A 19,086-nucleotide genomic window follows, 5' to 3' on the forward strand; every position below is an offset into this window, starting at 1 on the left:
GAAAAAATAATAAATCTTGACTTTACTATTGCAGAAAATGTGTCAGCAAAAAATGTCATGAAATTTTCACAGCTCACATTTTATTTGTTCCACATTTTTCAGCAAGAAAAAAGAGTTTACACCCAGGACAAAGTCCAATAGTAACTATGTACTATAATAATATTTATTTTGTAAATTATGAACGACATGAGTGGTTTTTTAAAATTATTTATTTATCCGAACTATAAATAAGTAAACATGAAGATCAGCGATTAAGATGAAATTAAATGTTTACCTAACAGAATTAAAAATGTAATTTTAATTAAATGATAATCATACAACTAGTTTGTTTTCCAAATCGTATGGTAAAACAAGAATTATTATTAAAATACCGTAAAAATAAATATTTGGCAAATCTAAATTTTGTAAATTGATTTAAATGATACCCGAAGTAGGTCTCGATATGGAATACACAAAACTGTCCCTTTATCCAAACGCTATGTCATCATTTGCATAAAGGGACAGTTTTGTGTATTCCATATGTCTCAATATGGAATACACAAAACTGTCCCTTTATGTAAAGGCTATGTCATAACTGTTCCTTTATGCAAACCGTATGTCATCATTTGCTCAACCCCTCAGGATAATTTGTTCAGTTTTGCGAAAAACAACTATAACCCTTAGCTCAATTTGTTAATTTGGGAACAACTCATATGGTCACATAGAAATCGTTATATCTCCCTTACTCTCGTGGTGAGAAATATAACTAACTGGTGTTAGAAAGAGAAAACACCACGCTTTATATTCAAACCAGACGTTAACAACAGAAGATTAAATTATTATAAGGAGAATTATTTTTATATGAAACGACAAAAAGCAAGGTGGCAGTAATGTTTATAATACATTTGATGAAAAACTTAAGGTGAGACATTTTTAGCACTTCTGTATGTTTGATTTTAAAATTTTAAAAGTTCAAAAATAGTAAAATTTTAAAGGGTATTTCATCAACTTTCAAAGACAGTTTTTGGATACATTCAGAAATAATACTTTTATTGCGAAGTGATATTAAATACACGCAAATTCTCTGACTTTCTAACGTCTTTAAGAAATATAATGGTCAAACGCCAGAGGCCTGAGGGGTTAATGCCCAAACTAAGGCCCTTTTTCTATAGACACGCAAGTATCCAATACTCATCTGGTGAACTCAAGTCGCAAAAGCCGTACACGTCACTACTGAATACACGAGAACCGCGTCGTCACCTATTGTTCAATTCTCCAAACTTTAAAACCAGAATATTTTCATAACCTCATAATAGTTGTTCTGTAGCTGTCATTTTTATATCCTGTTGCTCTTTGTTAGCTGTTTTATTCCTAGCATTGATTTAAAGTACCGGTATTGGTATAAAAGGTCTAACACGAGTGACGCCATATTTAAAATCTTTGTGACATCAGTGGGAACAACTGGCTCGTCACGGAAGACTGGCTTCGTCGACGAATTTAGAAAACATCAGCAACGTGTACCTCCGCGCATATGAATGGCGGTAGTCGTCAAGATACTTGAATCATTGAGTATCGGCCTGGAAGTGAGGGCCTTATAGTCAAGCTATTTTTAAAAAAAGGCATTTAACTTTAGGATTCAAAATTTCTAAAAAAAATATGAACGGTGAATCGTAGAATCAAATGGACGAGCATTTCGAGAGTCAGATAACAGAAGAATATGTATGAATGTGAATGAAGCAAGAAGTGTGTGGCAGTCCATTCTCTTTGCCTACAAGTGCGGCGAAATGGGAGATTGACAAATCAGTGAAAACAGGAAATTCAATAAATAATGGAGGACTGAATTTAATAGTCTCCGATAAAAAAAAGTTTCGTTAACCCATCGGCATACCTGCCGCCAAGATTGGGGGGCTGCTCTTTTTTCGCAACTGCATATTGCCCGCCCAACTGGGGCGACTAAAACTTTTCCCACATACTTAGATAGTTCACAATAAAATTATAATCTATATAAAAGAATAAAAAGTGTTTAATTTGGGGAAATACGGGGTGCAATACTGCACAGTAATAATCCTTCTCAAGTATGCACAGATGTCACAAATACAAATTAATATGCCGATGGGTTAAGAAGAGAGCGTAGGATTTCTTTTTTAATAAAGAAAGACAAACTTTCCCGATTTGAATTCTCCTCACTCCCAGTTTAAAAGCGTGATGATGAAGGACTTGGCTTGTAGAAAATTGAGCCTTTTCGAAATAAATTAACAACATCAATGGGCTCAGTGTGGATTCCGCACACAAATGGCTAAAGGGCAGTGTTTGTTGATGGGTATGAGATGACATCTCTAGACTAGTTAACAAACTAAACTAAGATATAACACTATGGACAGCTCCAATTTAGAGAGCCATTTATGATCTGAAAAAAGAATTATTCTTTCAAAGAAAAAGTGATTTTATTGAATATATTGTGCAGATATTATTTTTAATGACGAACTAATTTTTATGAGACAAGGTTTTTATGCATAGCACAAATGATTATAATCAATAATTATTAGCATAAATATTTATTTTATTTCAGGAGAACTGTCAGAACAATGTACCACTTAAATTTTTATAAATTTCTAATTTTCACATCGATTAATTCATGTTTCAGACCATAGATGGCACCGTGTATCAAATATTAGTCCATTTTCATAAATTATAATAAAAATGAAAGTTGCACATAGTAATTAAGCTCGCAACAATAATTAATCTAACATTAAAATTATTTAAACAGACATTTTCAATGCGATACGACTAATTTTCATAATAATTATTTTAGTTGTAAAAAAAAAAAAACATTTTTGAATTTCTCCTCTGATATATTTACAAGTATAATTTTTCTAAATCTCAGTCTATGAGGGCCAAAATTTATATATGGCCGGTTTAAATTTTTTCGCCCGACAGCCTAGTACAATAATTTCTATAAACGCTTATAATAATTATAATAAAATAACTAAAAATCTTGTGAAATTTTTAGGAACACTTTAAAATTTATTTTAGTAAACATTCAATTTAAGAAAATTATACAAATAAGCATTTAATTATGCTTTTATTTTAAAGTTTGGTTGGACTTTGCTAAATACTTTTATTTGTGTATAAAAGAAGTTCCTCCTTATTTTTAAGAAAGTGACGAAAAAAAGATTTGAAATGATAAAAGAGTTCAACAAGAAAATTCAACGACTAGCGTCCAACAGTTAGGTTTCCAACGTGACCGCTTTGCTATCACTGCCGACCGATAAACATTTAATTCACATCCCAAACATCAATTAACAAAATAGACGAGTAACAAAAACAGGCTTTTTATCAAAAATTTTGATACATAATTTTAAACATGCAAAAAAAATCATTTTTTTAGAAGCGTGTTTTACGTGAAGTGAAAACGACAAAAACATATTATTATAGAGAGACCGCAAGCAATTTAAGATGGGCCAAATGTACATATCTTTCAAAGTGCAGAAAGGGCATGATTTACTAGTAGTTCAATAGCATTCATTGGTGCTTGCACTCGTCAAGCATTACGCTTCATTCCGGACGATGATCTCTTCCGATTTTGATCAAACTATACATTAAACATGATTTATAGATTTTTTTTATTAAAAGAAAGACAAACATTCCTGGGCTTCGAATAACCCGACGATATTTGAAAATTTCCTTCTACCACGGAAAATGCGGAAGCGGAAAATGTTGCTTGTAGTAATATTAAATTGTGCAGAAGTTATTTCAAGAGTTGGGTAAAATAAAACAAGACATTCCTATTACAGATGGACAATAAAGTCATTAGACAAATATTGGTGTAACCGACAATTTTTTTGTTGTTTTCATTAAGTATGATCTCCAGCGACCAAATGTTTTCAAAACATTGGGTAGGGGCCACAATGTTTTTTGTTTTCCATCAGCTGCACAAAACCAAAACTTTCGGTAGGGACCACAATGTTTTTTGTTTTCCATCAGCTGCACAAAACCAAAACTTTCGGTAGGGACCACAATGTTTTTTGTTTTCCATCAGCCACAGAAACCAAATTGTGGCCCTGCCAAAATATTTCATGTTTGCACAGACATTTCGTTCAATATTTGTGGTAATATTGTTTCTGGAGACAGCTTTTAGTACCTCATTAGATCTCTTGTACAAAGAAAAGTTTATAAATGTGTAAAAAGTTTGAACATCAAAACAATGTGATTCAGTTCTATCTAATCATTTCAATACAAATTGTGAAAATAAATATTACAAGATATTGCATTAATATTTAGTCATAAAGATGTCATAAATATTTTTGGACCGGTTTGAAGAAGTAACACGCTGTAATATTTAGAAAAATTTTTCTTCTTCTTTCGTATGGTGGGGGAGTCAGGCCTCGCCCTGTGGACCTCATCAATCAATTCAAACAATTTAAAATTATATTGAAATCGGTTGATTCATATTACCCTATACTCATTTTTCATCAGACACCAATACATGTACATAATATAGTATACACTAATTCACATGTAACTTTACACACACATGCACGATATAAAGACAGACAGTCATCGAGCAATCATTTCTCAAAATGACCCATTTAATTTTAATTCATAGTCTTTATTTTACAATTACTATTTACATTAGGAGGTAGTCATTCTTTCGGAGAAAAAAAATTAATAATCATTCGAGTTGAAATATACAACTTCACTCACACAGTTTGGTACCTAATCAGCGTAAAAATTGTTACAATATTAGGTAGGAACTTAAGTTCTAATACAAGTCACACAAACATCTTTTTGCATATGCTATTATTTCATAACTACAAATTATTTGTTTCACAGCAAAATTCACAAAATGGCAGGGGCCCGCCCCCTGCAAATCTTCTGCAAAAATATACAATAGACAAAAATATTTCAATATATTAGTTTGCTATTCACTTTTAGTCCGTCGTAAAGTTCAGAATGCTGGAGATTAATCCAGAATCTAATGGGGTCACTAATCGATTAATTCACACGTGGAAATTTAATCGAAGATGCTTCTTAACCGCTAGGAAACATGTCCGTCCCATTCTATGAGGTATTGAAGATTGCCGTTGTCCGTTTGCCGCTTGCCGATGAGTGTAAACCTTTCCCCGGCGCCGATCCGATTCGCCGCTCCGAAATAACTATGAACCGAAGTCTTCAAGTCTTGCATGGAATCCGAATCATTCCCCGAGGTCTGTCCGTTCTTAAACGGGCTCATCTTTTGCGGGGATAGATTCAAAGTTCGCACGCCACTGGAAACAACACCGTTGGCGTTATTTATGGATGTGTTTAAAGATGAGGTGGCGGTCGGTGGGGGGTGAATGGTGGAAGAAGTGGATCCTCTCCTTCCGTCCGAGTAGTTCTTCTCTTGGCGTTGACGCAAGCAACGAACATTTTGAGTGGTGTATTCTACGCACGTGTTGGTTTGTGGACTGTCGGAGGGAGTTGGTTTGATGTCTTCGAAGCCGGTTGAAGAGCGAAGGGATTTTTGGCGTTCAGAGACTGGACCTTCCTTTGGAGCTGGTATAACCTGGAAAAATATTAACATTTAAATATCCATACCAAGCTACAATGGTTTCTGTTCTGTTTTGCTCAAGGGAAGCGGAAAGCTTTCGTCTTTCTTCAAATTTTGAATAAGCTGCTAAAAAAATAAGTTTTTTAAAAATAAGACCACGGTTCGACCTTGATTGTTAAATTTTTTTCACCTTTGCAGTGCTTTTTATATTTCAAAAAATATACGCGGATATATGTCGTAGTTTTACGAGTTTATGCCAAATATCTGAATTTAAAGGGTCGGCCGCGACAAAACTCGGCCGCGTAATTTCGATTTACGCGTAAATATATCGTATTTCATCACCGCGACGGAAATTGGACGCGAAATTTCAATTTACGCGGAAATATATCGTATTTTTACTAACTTTACTTCGAATATCCGAGTTGAAAAAATACGGCGCGACGGAAATCGGCCGAAAAATTTCGATCCATGCCGAAATATGACATATTTTTACGAATTTACTTCAAATATCTGAACTTAAAAGGCCGGCCGCGACGAAAAACTGCCGACAAAATTCGATTTAGGCGGAAATATATCATATTTTTACGAATTTATTTCGAATATCTGAATTTGAAGAGCCGGCCGCGACGGAATACGGCCGCGAATTCTCGTTTTACGCGGAAATATATCGTATTTTTACGAATTCAAATTCAGATATTTGAAATAAAGGGCCGGCCGCGACGGAAAATTACCGCGAAATCTCGATTTCCGCGGAAACATATCGTATTTTTGCGAATATCTCAATTTAAAGGGTAGGCCGCGACCGAAATCGGCAGCAAAATCTCGATTTACGCGTAAATATATAGCATTTTTACGAATTTATTGCGAATATCTGAATTTAAAGGGCCGGCCGCTACGGTAATCGACCGCGAAAATAAAGAAATAATTGGTATTAATACGAATTTACAACTAAAATACCACCCGGATTTGAAGAGGCGGCCGAGAAAATCGATTTTCGGAGTATTTTTTTTTCATAAAATTTCGAATTACGTGGGAATTCGTTAATTCGAAATTTGATTTTTGATGTCCGCTGGATTTCGGATTAACGAGGTTCTACTGTAATAACATTTGAAAGCATATTTCATCACCTTTCTAAAATAGTTTTTAGGTTTCGGATAAGTTCATAAATATTCCATTTGGATTTTATTGCCAAGCGGAAATACACACAGAATATGCCAGAGGCCTAAGAGGTTTAGTTGGAAGTAAATGCAGACATGATTTCTAAAACATTGCAATAAAAAAAAACAACAGTATGTGTATATTATACCTGTCCCGCCTTTCTGGGTTTACGATTCTTTTTCCTCTTAATTTCTCCATTGGGGCCAATGACCAGATCCTTCTCACTCAGCTGTCGTTTCAGGGGCTTAATGACGGGGTTAATAACAGGATTCAAACTGGCCGGCAGAGAAATTCTCAGGTTCTTCATGGTGCTGGCAGCGGCAGAATTCATCTTGGACAAACTGTGCCTGTTGAACAGTTTATTAGTTATGGAGAAACTTCCCTTGGAGCTCTTTGTGTTTGCTTGCAAGTGAAACGGGTTGTTTTTCCCTTGGAAGTTTGCCGGGGGCGGTATTATTGAATCCAACGTGCCGCGACTTGAAGTGTCGTCTCCTGAAGAATCCTGCTCATTATGAAACAGAGAATACGAATCGTTCCTATGATTCAGAGACATGATCTTTGAATGCTCGATTATATTCTTCGTCGATAGCTTGGAAATTTCTAAATTAATAGCGGCAATCTTAGAATTGTGACCGTTTGTAAATGCGCCGCTGAATGATGTGACTTCTTTGTTGTTTTTGACGGGTGTTTTTTCCAGGGCCGCTTTGGCCAGTTCTCGAATGTTGGAGATCTTGACGAAGTCATCGGCGTCACGATCCGAATCATATTCGTCGCACCTTTTGGACTTGTCAGATTGCGACACTTGGAAGTCGGGCGGGACATCGTTGGAACTACTGCTGGAGCTCGGGGCGGCGGTGGCGGGGGGGGTGGGAGGAGCGGACACCGAGGTGGGGGGTGTGGGCGGAAGGCTGACCTCGTGGTTCTTCATGGATACCTCGTACGAGTTACTACTGGAATCTTTGGAAACGCTTCTATTATCTAAGAGGGTGAAGACGCTTTCGTCTTCCACAGGCGGAGTATTGGTGCCCCGTGACGAGTGCGTTCTTAACTTCTGTTGTATCTTTTCCTGATGCTTGGTAAATCTATTCCTTAGCATCTTGGTAGACTTGTTTAAAGACTCTTCTCTCAGCAAGTCCACGGGTCGATTATCTTTCTTTTTACATCGTTGTTTGAGCGAGTTGAGTAAGTTCTTTCTTTTGTTCAGAGACACTTTGGGGAAGGGGACACTTTTCTTGACGAAGCCGCCTCCGCCCTGGAAGTCCATCTCATAGAACTTTAGCTCTTTTCTTTTGACCGGTGGAGAAACGGGTTTTTCTATTTTGACATCTTCTTTGAAGCTGTAAGGCGATTCTTCTCTGTCTCTGTCGGGTTTGGATCCGAAAAGATCATGGTGTTTGTTGAAGCTGTAGCCGGCGGAATTGTGGACGTTCTGCGCGAGGGTTGCGGGTTTGAAGTCGACCGGGGACGGTGTGGAGCGGATGCTCTCGTCCTCGGAGGAGTTGGAACTGGATTGGAAGCGTTTGCCCATCATGACGGAGAGCCACTGGCTGTCCACGGGGACAATCATCCGCTGCTGCTGGCCCGAGTCTTGCGATGAGCTGGGGCTGGAGACAATCGGAACAATACGTAAGAGATAAGTATTTTAAAACAAGGAATTTAGGCTCAAATGATCTAAGAGCGTGAGCACACAGAGAGCGGTCAGGAGTTCCGAGTTCCGCGTTCGGCGTTCATTAGAATGTACTGATACTATAACAACAACGCACACAGCGGGCAGTCAGACCGCGGCGGTCAAAACGGAACGCCGCGTTCTAAGAGTTCTTTTGCCGCCGAGGCAGAGAACGCCAGAACGCCGCGATGTTTGAGGTTACAAACACAGAAAATTTAATTGAATTGGTTAGGGAAAGGAGTTTTTTATACGATTTATGTGATGTTAATTATAAAAAACGGGAAAAAAAAGTCGAAGCTTGATTTGAAATTGCTACTAGTAAATTTAAATTTTAAGTAAATTATTAGTAAATTCGCCTTGTTCTTCTCGCGTTGTGTTGATTGGGTGCACCCAATACTTTCTTTTCTTTTTAGAAGCTGTTAAGCTCCACAAGAGCAATATATTTTCACGGATGATGAACTTTCTAGTGACATGTTGCATATGCAAAGACCCAAACGAAACTAGAACGCGAGAATTTGAACGCCGCTTGTGTGCGTTGGAACTCTTGAGCGGTCAACGGTCACTAGAACGCAGAACTCTGACCGCTCTCTGTGTGCTCCCGCTCTTAACACTTGCTTATACGTATAAACAGAATAAATTTCCCAGTCCTACTTAATTGCATATGGCTCAGAAGTTCCAGGTAGAACTGGGGGTCTCTGAAATAGCTAAGAATTGCTCTTAGGAGTGGCGGGGATCACCAAACTAGCTCAAAGTGAATTACCTGTCCGTATCAGGTATGTAAGGGGTGCGCTGGGGCTGCAGTGGCAGGGGCGGCGGTGGGGGGGTGCGGGAGCGCAGGCCCCAGATGGCGGCGCGCTTCTTGATCTCGCGCCCGCACTTGAAGCGGTTGCGGTTGGATGTCAGCGCCGAGAGGATAAGATCGCGCCGCTCTGACGGGGTCACATCCCGCATCTGGAAATGTTCATTTGATAAATATTTCATTCAACGCTATTATAAAACTAAAGTCCTGCAGTAGGAATATGCTCACCCACACCACAGTTGATGCAGGAAGATAAATTTTTCCCGTACTGTTTACAAATCTATATAATTAAAAATGTAAGTTTGCTCAAAAATTTAAAATCTCAGAAAGTTCTTCACTGATTGCTTTGAAATGTTGACACAACGCAACGTTGCATTCCAATTGGATGCGTGGTTTATATACCTATATTATATAGATGTCATCTGTGACAGGTAAAAATATGTTTTTTTTTAAAACAACGCCATCTGTTGGAAGTAAAAGCAACACGCGCTACTGTTTCTCTATCTGTAAAGACAGACTGAGCCACAGCAACGCGTGGCGGAGTACGGCTAGTGTTATAATAAATATGATATTGTAGCTATTATAAAATGAGACACGTAGTTTGTTCAAAGTTCATCAACAATATAAAAATCTAGTTTTAATAATTTGAATGACCGAGAGTTTATTTTTTCCCAAGTTGGGTTTGGCTCGTTTGGGTGAGGTTAGGTTAGGTCAGGTTAAGTTAGGTAGGTGAGATTAGGTTAGCTTAGGTGAGGTTAGGTTGGCCCGACGCATATCGGCTGTTGCACGCCAACCCGTTTTCAGTGTCAGTTTTTCGTGCACACATCAAAGGATCTTGGCGCTAACACCGTTCACACATTGTCGCCAACTAGGGGCTTTAGATTGAATTGAATTGGGTTGGGTTAGTGTAGGTTTGGTCGGGTCGGGTTGGGTTAGGTTAGATTAGATAAGGTTAGTTTATCCATAAATTTATTAATGAATGAGAATGAACCGAATTTCTGAATATGACATTTACATGCAATCAGTTCACATTTGGAGAGAAGAAAGGACTTAGTTCAAACTTAAAACAACTCAATTACTGTCAAATCAGATATGAGCGCATCAGCAGAATGCTGCCTGCTCTGCACATCATAATAATAATAATAATTTGACATTTTGAACATTATATGGAAGTTTTAAGATATATAGTTTGAGAAGAATTCACCTTGACGGGCAGCTGCAGGGCGTACCAGTTGTCCATGATGTATGGGATGAGCACAGCGTCCAGGTCGTAGTATTTCTTGCAGTTGTAGGCCGTCAGGTTGAAGAGCATCAGGTGCACCAGGTCCACCCACTTCAGCTCCAGCCGACGCACAAACTCAGTCCCGTGGTTGCACAGTGAGCAGGCAAACACGTAGAACCTTACAAACAAACAAACGTTACATTATTAAACTAGTGGACCCCGCAGTGCTTCGCTATTGCTAATGTCTTTCTCGAGCGTTTCTAGGAAATAGAGTAGTGGAAGGATGGAACAAACTTCCACAACACATCATTGATAATAGTCTATACGATATATTTACTCTTAAACAAACTAGATACAATACACGTGCAGTACACCCTCTCCTCGTTGGTACATTGCTGGGTGTCCCAGTTTGGTAAGTAAGGCAGGATATGTGGGACCTACCTGTCTCCTGTGTAGAGGGGGTACTTCAGGCAGGACAAGCAGAGCTGATGAAACCACTGGCGGCAGCGCACGCACTGCAACATCTGCCCAAACCAATCTCCCGCGCCCCCGCAGTAGCAGTAAACCCTCTCCTCGTTGGTGCGGTGCTGGGTATCCCAGTGAAGGGCGTTGAGCTGAACAAACCAGAATACAACATTCGTTTAACAGTAGCCCATGTATTTAACAGCAAGATACGTAGATACAAGAAGACTATGTACACTTACATCATAAGGTAATTTGTCTGGCGGCCTGACAATCTGTTTCATTTTCAGCATCTCTTTCCGTATGGCTCGGTTCTCCAGCGCTGCCACCTTGTACCTCTGCTCCACACAGCGGTGGCACTGCCACGAGACTCCTGCAACACAAAACAAATAGAGTTACACATCATAAGCCTTTACAACACCTTCATTAGAAGTAAACTGGAATGTAGAAGCATTATTTATATACAAAACTTGGTTTGGATGATATCTGACCTTGCATGTAGAAATTTGGGGGGGTGGGGCTGTGGCAGGCTCGGTGGTAGCCCCGGCCGCACTGGTCGCAGGCCAACACCTCCTGGCTGCCGCCACGCACTTTGCACACCACGCAGAGCGCCTCGCCCTCCCCCGGGGCAGTGGCGGTCAGGGGGCGCAGCTCCGCGCCTGAAGCCCAGCGCTCCGTCTCGTCGCCGAAACGGACCAGCCAGCGCTCACCACCGGGGGACGATCGCATCACAGTTCCTGGGGATCAAAAAACAATTATATTATTGATATTTGACACTCTCACCTGTAAGTGAAATATGTATGCAAAATGATTTATTGATTAATGTAAGTGAATTTAACATCATGGCATTACGAAGATAGACTCGAGGAACTAAGATTACCAACCTTAAAAGAAAGAAGAGGGATGACTCGATTGAGACTGAAACACCTATATAAATTTTAAAAATCTTTCAAAAAAAAATGCATGCTCCCGACGGGAATTGAACCCACAGCCTTCTACCCACGCTACATCGGCTTATTCAGTATGGACTGGTATTTTTCATTCATCAATTATTACTTATTAGATTTTTTTTTTCTAATAAGCAATAAAATTTGTTTTAATAATAATAGTACTTTTTTCAATTTATATGTAAATAAAAATATAAATCTCCACAGACAAAAAAAAAATGGAAACAAGGAACAAACTTCCTCAACATGTCATCGATTCTACTAATATAAACCAATTTAAAGCTCGATTAGATTCTCATTTGGAGAGAAGAAAGGATTAACTTATTTATAAATAAACAACTCCATTACTTTTAGACTTATTGTGAAATCAGACAGTGCTTTATGCTCATTAAATAATAATAATGGTACGGAAACAGTACTAGACTGTTTGGTATTGAAAATATAATGTGGTGAGTACTCTCCCGCAGTCTTCCAAAGGTATAAACTCACCCAGATAATAGCGGCCATCCCTCTGCTTGACAAACACATCATCCCCTGACGTGAAGCTCTGCTTCCCCTCCAGCTGCGAAGTGGTGGAGTCCGGCACCAGCATCTGCTGGTCCTCCGCCTTCCCCGTGCCATTTGTGAGGCCACCGTTGCTGCCGCTCGAGGAGGCGGAGCCGTGGCCGACTGCGCCATTGGCCGCTGTGATGGCAGGCATGGCAGGGGACTGGAGCTTCTCTGTGGAGGGCTTGCGTTCTTCCAGCTTTTTACTGGGCTCGGCTGGAAGCAAACTTTGACCATTGGTATTTTTCATAAATGTGCTTTCTAAACCTTTTCCTGATCGTTGGAAGAGTGCTCTCATCACACCAGTTTTTAAGTCTGGGGCTAAAAATGATGTCCAGAACTATCGACCGATATCTAAATTACCAATCTTTAGTAAAATTTTTGAAAAAATTGTTCATGAACAACTATATAACTGCACCGAGTCTGTAATACTCGTGAACCAACATGGCTTTATGAAAAAAAGATCGGTTGTATCTAATCTTGCCATTTTCATTGAAAATATTACTAAATCAATGGATGATCAAATCCAAGTTGACGTAATCTATACAGACTTCTCAAAAGCGTTTGATAAAATTGACCACAGTCTTCTTTTGTCCAAATTACTAGTTTTGGGAATTCATGTGGATTTATATAGATGGTTAGTCTCCTATCTTAATGGGCGCACTCAGGGAGTAACAATAAATGGCTTCATTTCTGAGATTGTAAATATACCCTCAGGTGTGCCCCAAGGATCTCACCTGGGACCGTTGCGATTTACAATTTTTATCAATGAAATTATAAAATGCTTTAATTATGCAAATGTTCTACTTTTCGCTGATGATATGAAAATATTTCTGCCTATTAATTCTATAATTGACTGCTTTAAACTACAAGAAGATCTGTATAGGCTTAATGATTATTTTATCCTTAATCGTCTCAACATGAACACTTCTAAATGTTATGTAATTACCTTCACTAGAAATAAAATTAAATTTGACCATAATTATCATATAGCTGGCCAACTACTCAAAAAAATTACACAAATTCGTGATCTAGGTGTTATACTTGACAGTAAACTTACATTTGAGGCTCATATTGATACGATTGTTAAGAAAGCCCCTAGAATGCTAGGATTCTTATTCCGTATTGGAAAAGAATTTAATAATATCATAACACTTAAAATATTGTATTTTTCTTATGTTCGCAGTCATCTTGAATTCGCTTCTCCCATATGGAATCCTCAATATAATATTTACATAAATCGCATCGAAGCCATCCAAAGAAAATTTGTCCATCATTTAAATTTCAAATTAAATTCAAACCTTGACGTAAACAGCTCGATGGACCTTTATGGACTTAAGCCATTAAAAACTAGAAGAGACTCCGCAGATATAATATATCTCCATAAAATTATCAATAGCTTTATTGATTGTTCTCCCCTTCTGTCTGAAATTAATTTTAGAGTCCCGAGCGTTAGAACTAAAGAAAAATCACTTTTTCATCTCCATAAATGTTCTACTAATATCAGACAAAATGCGTTTATATTCAGAGCCTGTAGTAAATTTAATAAGAATTTTAATGATATGGACATATTCACATGTAATTTAAGAACCTTTAAAAGATATGTAATAACTAACATTAAATAATTTTAAATATTCTACTGGAAGTTATCATGTTGTTGCTTTGAATCCTTTCCAGTTACTTTCCTTCCAATTTATACTCATGTGTTCAATTTAGTTGTAGGTATACATTTATTATATTGTTATTATTGCTATTGTGTAGTGCTTTTATTGATTGCTGCTGTGTTGAAATTTTACAATACATTATGTTTTGAATTTTAGCTAGTTATTAGTATATCAGTTAACTTTAAATTTTTATTTATTTGTGTTCTTACATCTTCTATTATTTTTTATTCATTATTAACAATATTTTGTATTTTTTGTAAATCTCTCAGGTCACGGGTACGGAACTCGTTTTTTTTAAATATTTTTTATTATTATTATAATTTTAAGTGAAAATGTGTTATTGGATTTTATCTTTATTATTTAGTTTTTTCTTATATATGTAAATAATCTGTTGATTTTCCCAAATAAATAAACAATATGACAAAATGGAACATTGAAAAGAAATGTAAAAGAACAAACTACAAACCTAGCCTATTCTCCGGTATTTCTCACAAATTCTCTTTTAAATAAAACAACGGCTTCAACAAATCACTTTACCTTGGACCTTTAATGTGATAGATTGACAATGGGTTCCGATATCTTAATTAGCAGGTAGTTCGAATAATATGGACCCCGAACTTGAGGTTCCCGCCTTATTAATTATCGCCTCGGCCTCTACAGTACTCGACAGCTAACGCCATCTATGGGTAAGTTAATAGGCTAATCTAGTACCATATATGGGTGAGTGAGACCCTTGGACCTCTCCAGCCAGACTCTCTCGACCCATGGACGGATTCATACGTTTGTCATTTCTGGATATGCTGACCTCCAGATTCCTGTCCACCCATCATCAATGCATTCCGTATAGACATATAGGCACTACCTACCCTTCCTTAATCACATAAAAATATAAATAATTTATAGAATGATTGCAAAAACACTTAAAAAAACCGTACATAGTTCCAGTGCCGCGCGCTCCACATTGACCGCCCTACTATAATGTGTCAAAAGCATAAACTAAGTATGCGAAAAGAGGCATAAGTCATATTCAAATGTGGGCTGTATTCTATACAAAAATATGTGAATGTGTGCAGAATGCGAGTTAAAGGGAATACTCGTTTGAATTCCGTTTGTGCCTCTATTAATAAGTATAACTTTACTAACAAAATGATTAAATATAGTATTATATTGGCTTTGTAATATGATGGGGTTGTAATACCAATCGAACATCGACTAAAGCCATTCTTAGCGAAAACTTTCTTGCAAAGTTATTTCTATGTCAATTAATTTGCGGTTTTCTTACTACCTACCCTGACTCTGCCCTCATACCCTTCCTTCCCAGAAAATTCTTCTTCATTTCATTAAAAAAAATTCCTCCACACAGCATCACACCCCGAAGATTAGAAGCCTCCTTTGTGGAGTTATTGTAAAAAGAAAAGAAGTTCCACCTTTGAAGAGTGCATCTGTGAGCATAACCTTGCTGCAGAGAAGAAGGGGGTTCAGGTAGGTGGCCAGCGAGGGTCTCCGCTGCAGCACCGTGGAGGAGGGCCTCTCGGGAGTCCTCTTGGGTGCGGGCTCTCCGTGGGTAAGGGACGCCATCGGGAGCACTCATCAAATCTGTCAAAAAGAATATTCACTGAAATAATAGTACCCAACTGCTGGCCCTATAGCCTAAACGACCATCACAGGCACAGGCACTCAATCAGAGCAAGAGTATATTTTATGTGAATATCTGACAAAAGACAGAAGGACTCTCTTAGCTCCCCACTGTGTGCAGCTAGTGGGGGTATGGCATCCCTAATTGGAATATGTTGTGGGGAAGGGAAGGAGATGGCTACACAAATCTATTCACAAAACCATTCGTTGGATAACCAACACCTCTGGCATAGGTCACCGAAGTGGTTCGCTACGTTTGGTGACTTGTGGGGTGCCGGGTTCATTGGCAGCGGATGCTTGTGCCCACCTACTGTGTGGCAGACCAGATTTGGAGAGACTGGTTGAGGGAGATCTTTTTACCTCTTCATCAGGACTCTCTCAACCTACCGCCTTGCACCGCAGTGGGAGAGATGAATTTAAACATCTGTCACATCTGTCACACCTGGACACAGTGACCCCCAGATTCCTACCCACCCAGAACTGTGTTGAAACTCAATTGCAGAAAATACTGATACATTCACTTAGAAGTGTCTGCCAAACTTTTTACATCAATCCAAATAAAAATGGTTTAAAAAGTAAACGTACCTACCTTATTAATATGAATAAAGGGAATCATAGTGTGAGCATAACTATTTTATTTTTATATTTTATTAAGATAGGTGGTAATAATTACATACATAGGTACGTAGGTGGTAATAATTTAATTGGTGAGCAGAATGCAGTTTATTTTTAGAAAGAATTCTGTCGAAACGCGACTATAAATTAGATAAATAAACACGCAATTTGTTACCGCTGTCGTTTTTTGGATTTCATTTGCATAAATGCTGAAAAACCGAATTCGCAAAGATATGACGATCAAAACATCAACCAAGATTGATAGCTGTTGTAGCCAATTGCGGATATTGACTCCAAAACGCTGACAACTCACTCTAGCTCAGAAAATGAGGCTTTTTGAGCAGGGTCGTTTCCAAGATCCGTTGGTGTCAGATGTGTAACGTCGAATCTTGCGAATGGATTGATGACCCATTGGTGCTCACTCACTACGCTGCGTATATACCAGCGTCACTGTATCCCTGCATGGCATCGACCACTATGTACGAATGTGACAAATATTTGTTTGAATATGTAGATGTTGAATTTATTTAATATTGAAGAAATTCTAAATGAATATGAATTATTTAAAATGAGCAGTTTTAAGGCTTCTTCCTTTGCGGCACACCTGAGACTTCTTGTGGCACACTTGAGACTTCTTCTGGCACACTAGGGTGCCGCGGCACTCATTTTGGCTGACACCGACTGAAGAAGCGTTTGTGAGGACAAGGTTTTCAAATGGATTGAAGAAATGCTTTTGTGCTCCGCTTTTATGTAAGATTATCACAAGTGTTCTCTCTCTTATAATATATCAATATAGTCAACATTTTTGGTATATATATATATATGTAATGACTGTTTAAAGTTTAATTATTGGAGAGTTGGCTTAATAATATCTATATGCAAAACCCGATTCGCCATAATATAAACCAATTCACAGTGCATTATTCCTAGTATCTAAGAAATTAAAATAAACTGGGGTCAATGAAACTAATAAGGGGTGGTAGGGGTGGTATGGGTGGAGTACAAATGTCTCAGGACGGTTATTCATAAATCTTATAAGATAACAGATAAATACAAAAATTATCATTAAGTTTAACGAAAAATAATCCGCCAGAAAAGTCGACATTCTGAACTCCAACAAACATGGCCAAACCCAAAAGCATCAATCAAATGTGATTTCCTCCGTTCACAGACAACTGAAGACCAAAACAAACAGCTTACACAACAAGTGAAGTAAGTTTTAGGCGTGGATATATATATTAATTCCAATAAACTAACAATTTGATGGCATTGTGACCTTACATAAATTTACGCCAGACAGAAACCCGCGGACGCATGCTAATGTCAAATACAAAAACCTCGATTTAATGCTTTATTGATGACTGCAATCAAACAAAAACTTCACAAATGAACGCATCGTAATTCACTCACTGATTTACAGCACAATTTCATAGGGTTTGCATTACAAATTAGGGATTTATGATATATTTAAAACATCAACAGCTGAGCTGTTAGAAAATACTATGTGGCAGCTGGCAAATGCGTTTTCCCTCCGAATATAGGTAGATTAATAACCGCGATTCAAGACATAAATCTAAGCTCAGTGATAAGGCATTCCAATACAAAGTTTGGACAAATTATAAATAATGCTACCGAATGAGAATGAATTAGAAAAACGATGTCTGGGTCGTTGTTGACATGGGGTGGGGACCGAGAATATGTCCCAAGGGTTCGAATCGAATTAATATTACACCAGATACATTGTAAATATATATGAAACGGCAAAACAGTAAAGAACACTTACTAGCGACTTCCAGATAAACAGAAAATTCCACCACCGCCTGATAACATCGCGGCCATTAAAGTATCATTCAACAGCTCAACAAAGTCAATTTTCCCGCGGCATCGTCCAATCGATTACACGATGAATATCACAACAATTACAATGCAATTCACTCGCAAAAGGTAACCAACATAGCAAAACTGGCACTTTAATTCATTGTCGGTGTAAAACCACGAATAATTTTGTAATTTTCACGAACCATTCGAACTATCTTTTGACGGAGATTCAAACGCGATCGCCTACCATTTTGAAAACCATAGCATAATCGAAAGAAAATAATAATTTGACGGGCTAGTGTCTTCACCTAGCGGCAGGCTTTGGAGGTAGGAATGTCAATTTCATTATTTTTATGGCTAATAAATGTGATGGGAGTACCTACTTCTGAAATAATTTAACCCCTTATTTCAGACAGATTCAAAAAAAATATTATTCTGTAGTAAGATTTTGAAGGAAAATAATTATGCCATTATGTTCCCTTAGTACAGAAATCACGACTTTTTGATTTTGGACAACGTGATCACTAAAGAATTATAGAAAAAAACATAAAGAAAAGGTTTTTAAAACTTCGATAGCTGTTATCATAAAGCAGATGAGATAGAAAGAGATAGTTATGCGATATGTGGTGAAACGTCTCTTTCTATTTCTACCTCACTGAGGTATGTCTTGAGTAATATGCTGACTTATAATCAGTTTTTCACAAGAGTTTATTCGGTCATAAACCCTCTCGAGGGATGCCGAATATAATGGTTTAGTGCTTTGTTTCAAAATTATTTCAATTTAGCTTTTAAAAGGTTAAGAACCAAGTTATTCATGTTAAATGATTTTACGTGCTGACTGAAAAACATCCCGACTGGATTACCTTTAGCCAAAACGTAAGTTGATTAAATTTTATCATAATAAAATAAGGTTGTAGTTTCAAAAAGATATATACTTATTAGTGTTGTGTTATATTGACTCTCTGTGGCATTTTCAATTTTAACAATATTTACTTGTTTATTATTCAGTTAATTTACAGACCAAAGAGTAGTAAAATCGGCGGAT

General features: G+C 37.8%; 1 protein-coding gene across 2 annotated transcripts; it reads right to left on the reverse strand.

Annotated features, from left to right (window-relative positions):
* Window positions 1-320: 320 nt before the first annotated feature.
* On the reverse strand, window positions 321-18,274 carry Pcl (polycomb protein Pcl). 2 transcript variants are annotated; one of them, XM_089643140.1, is made up of 10 exons: window positions 18,007-18,274; window positions 15,401-15,569; window positions 12,253-12,525; window positions 11,308-11,553; window positions 11,059-11,189; window positions 10,796-10,968; window positions 10,337-10,532; window positions 9,094-9,284; window positions 6,816-8,271; window positions 321-5,524 (listed from the first exon to the last, which is right to left on the reverse strand). In XM_089643140.1, exons 2-10 carry the CDS (start codon window positions 15,549-15,551, stop codon window positions 5,018-5,020), a joined length of 3,324 nt encoding a protein of 1,107 aa, XP_089499266.1. In that variant the 5' UTR covers window positions 15,552-15,569; window positions 18,007-18,274; the 3' UTR covers window positions 321-5,017. The 2 variants fall into 2 exon arrangements, with proteins under 2 accessions (XP_089499266.1, XP_089499267.1); XM_089643141.1 differs by lacking the exon at window positions 15,401-15,569.
* Between the last annotated feature and the right edge of the window lie 812 nt (window positions 18,275-19,086).

The sequence above is a fragment of the Hesperophylax consimilis genome, chromosome 19 (genome assembly GCF_061612785.1).
Source record: "Hesperophylax consimilis isolate HC1 chromosome 19, BYU_Hcon_1.0, whole genome shotgun sequence".
NCBI classification, from domain to species: domain Eukaryota; kingdom Metazoa; phylum Arthropoda; class Insecta; order Trichoptera; family Limnephilidae; genus Hesperophylax; species Hesperophylax consimilis.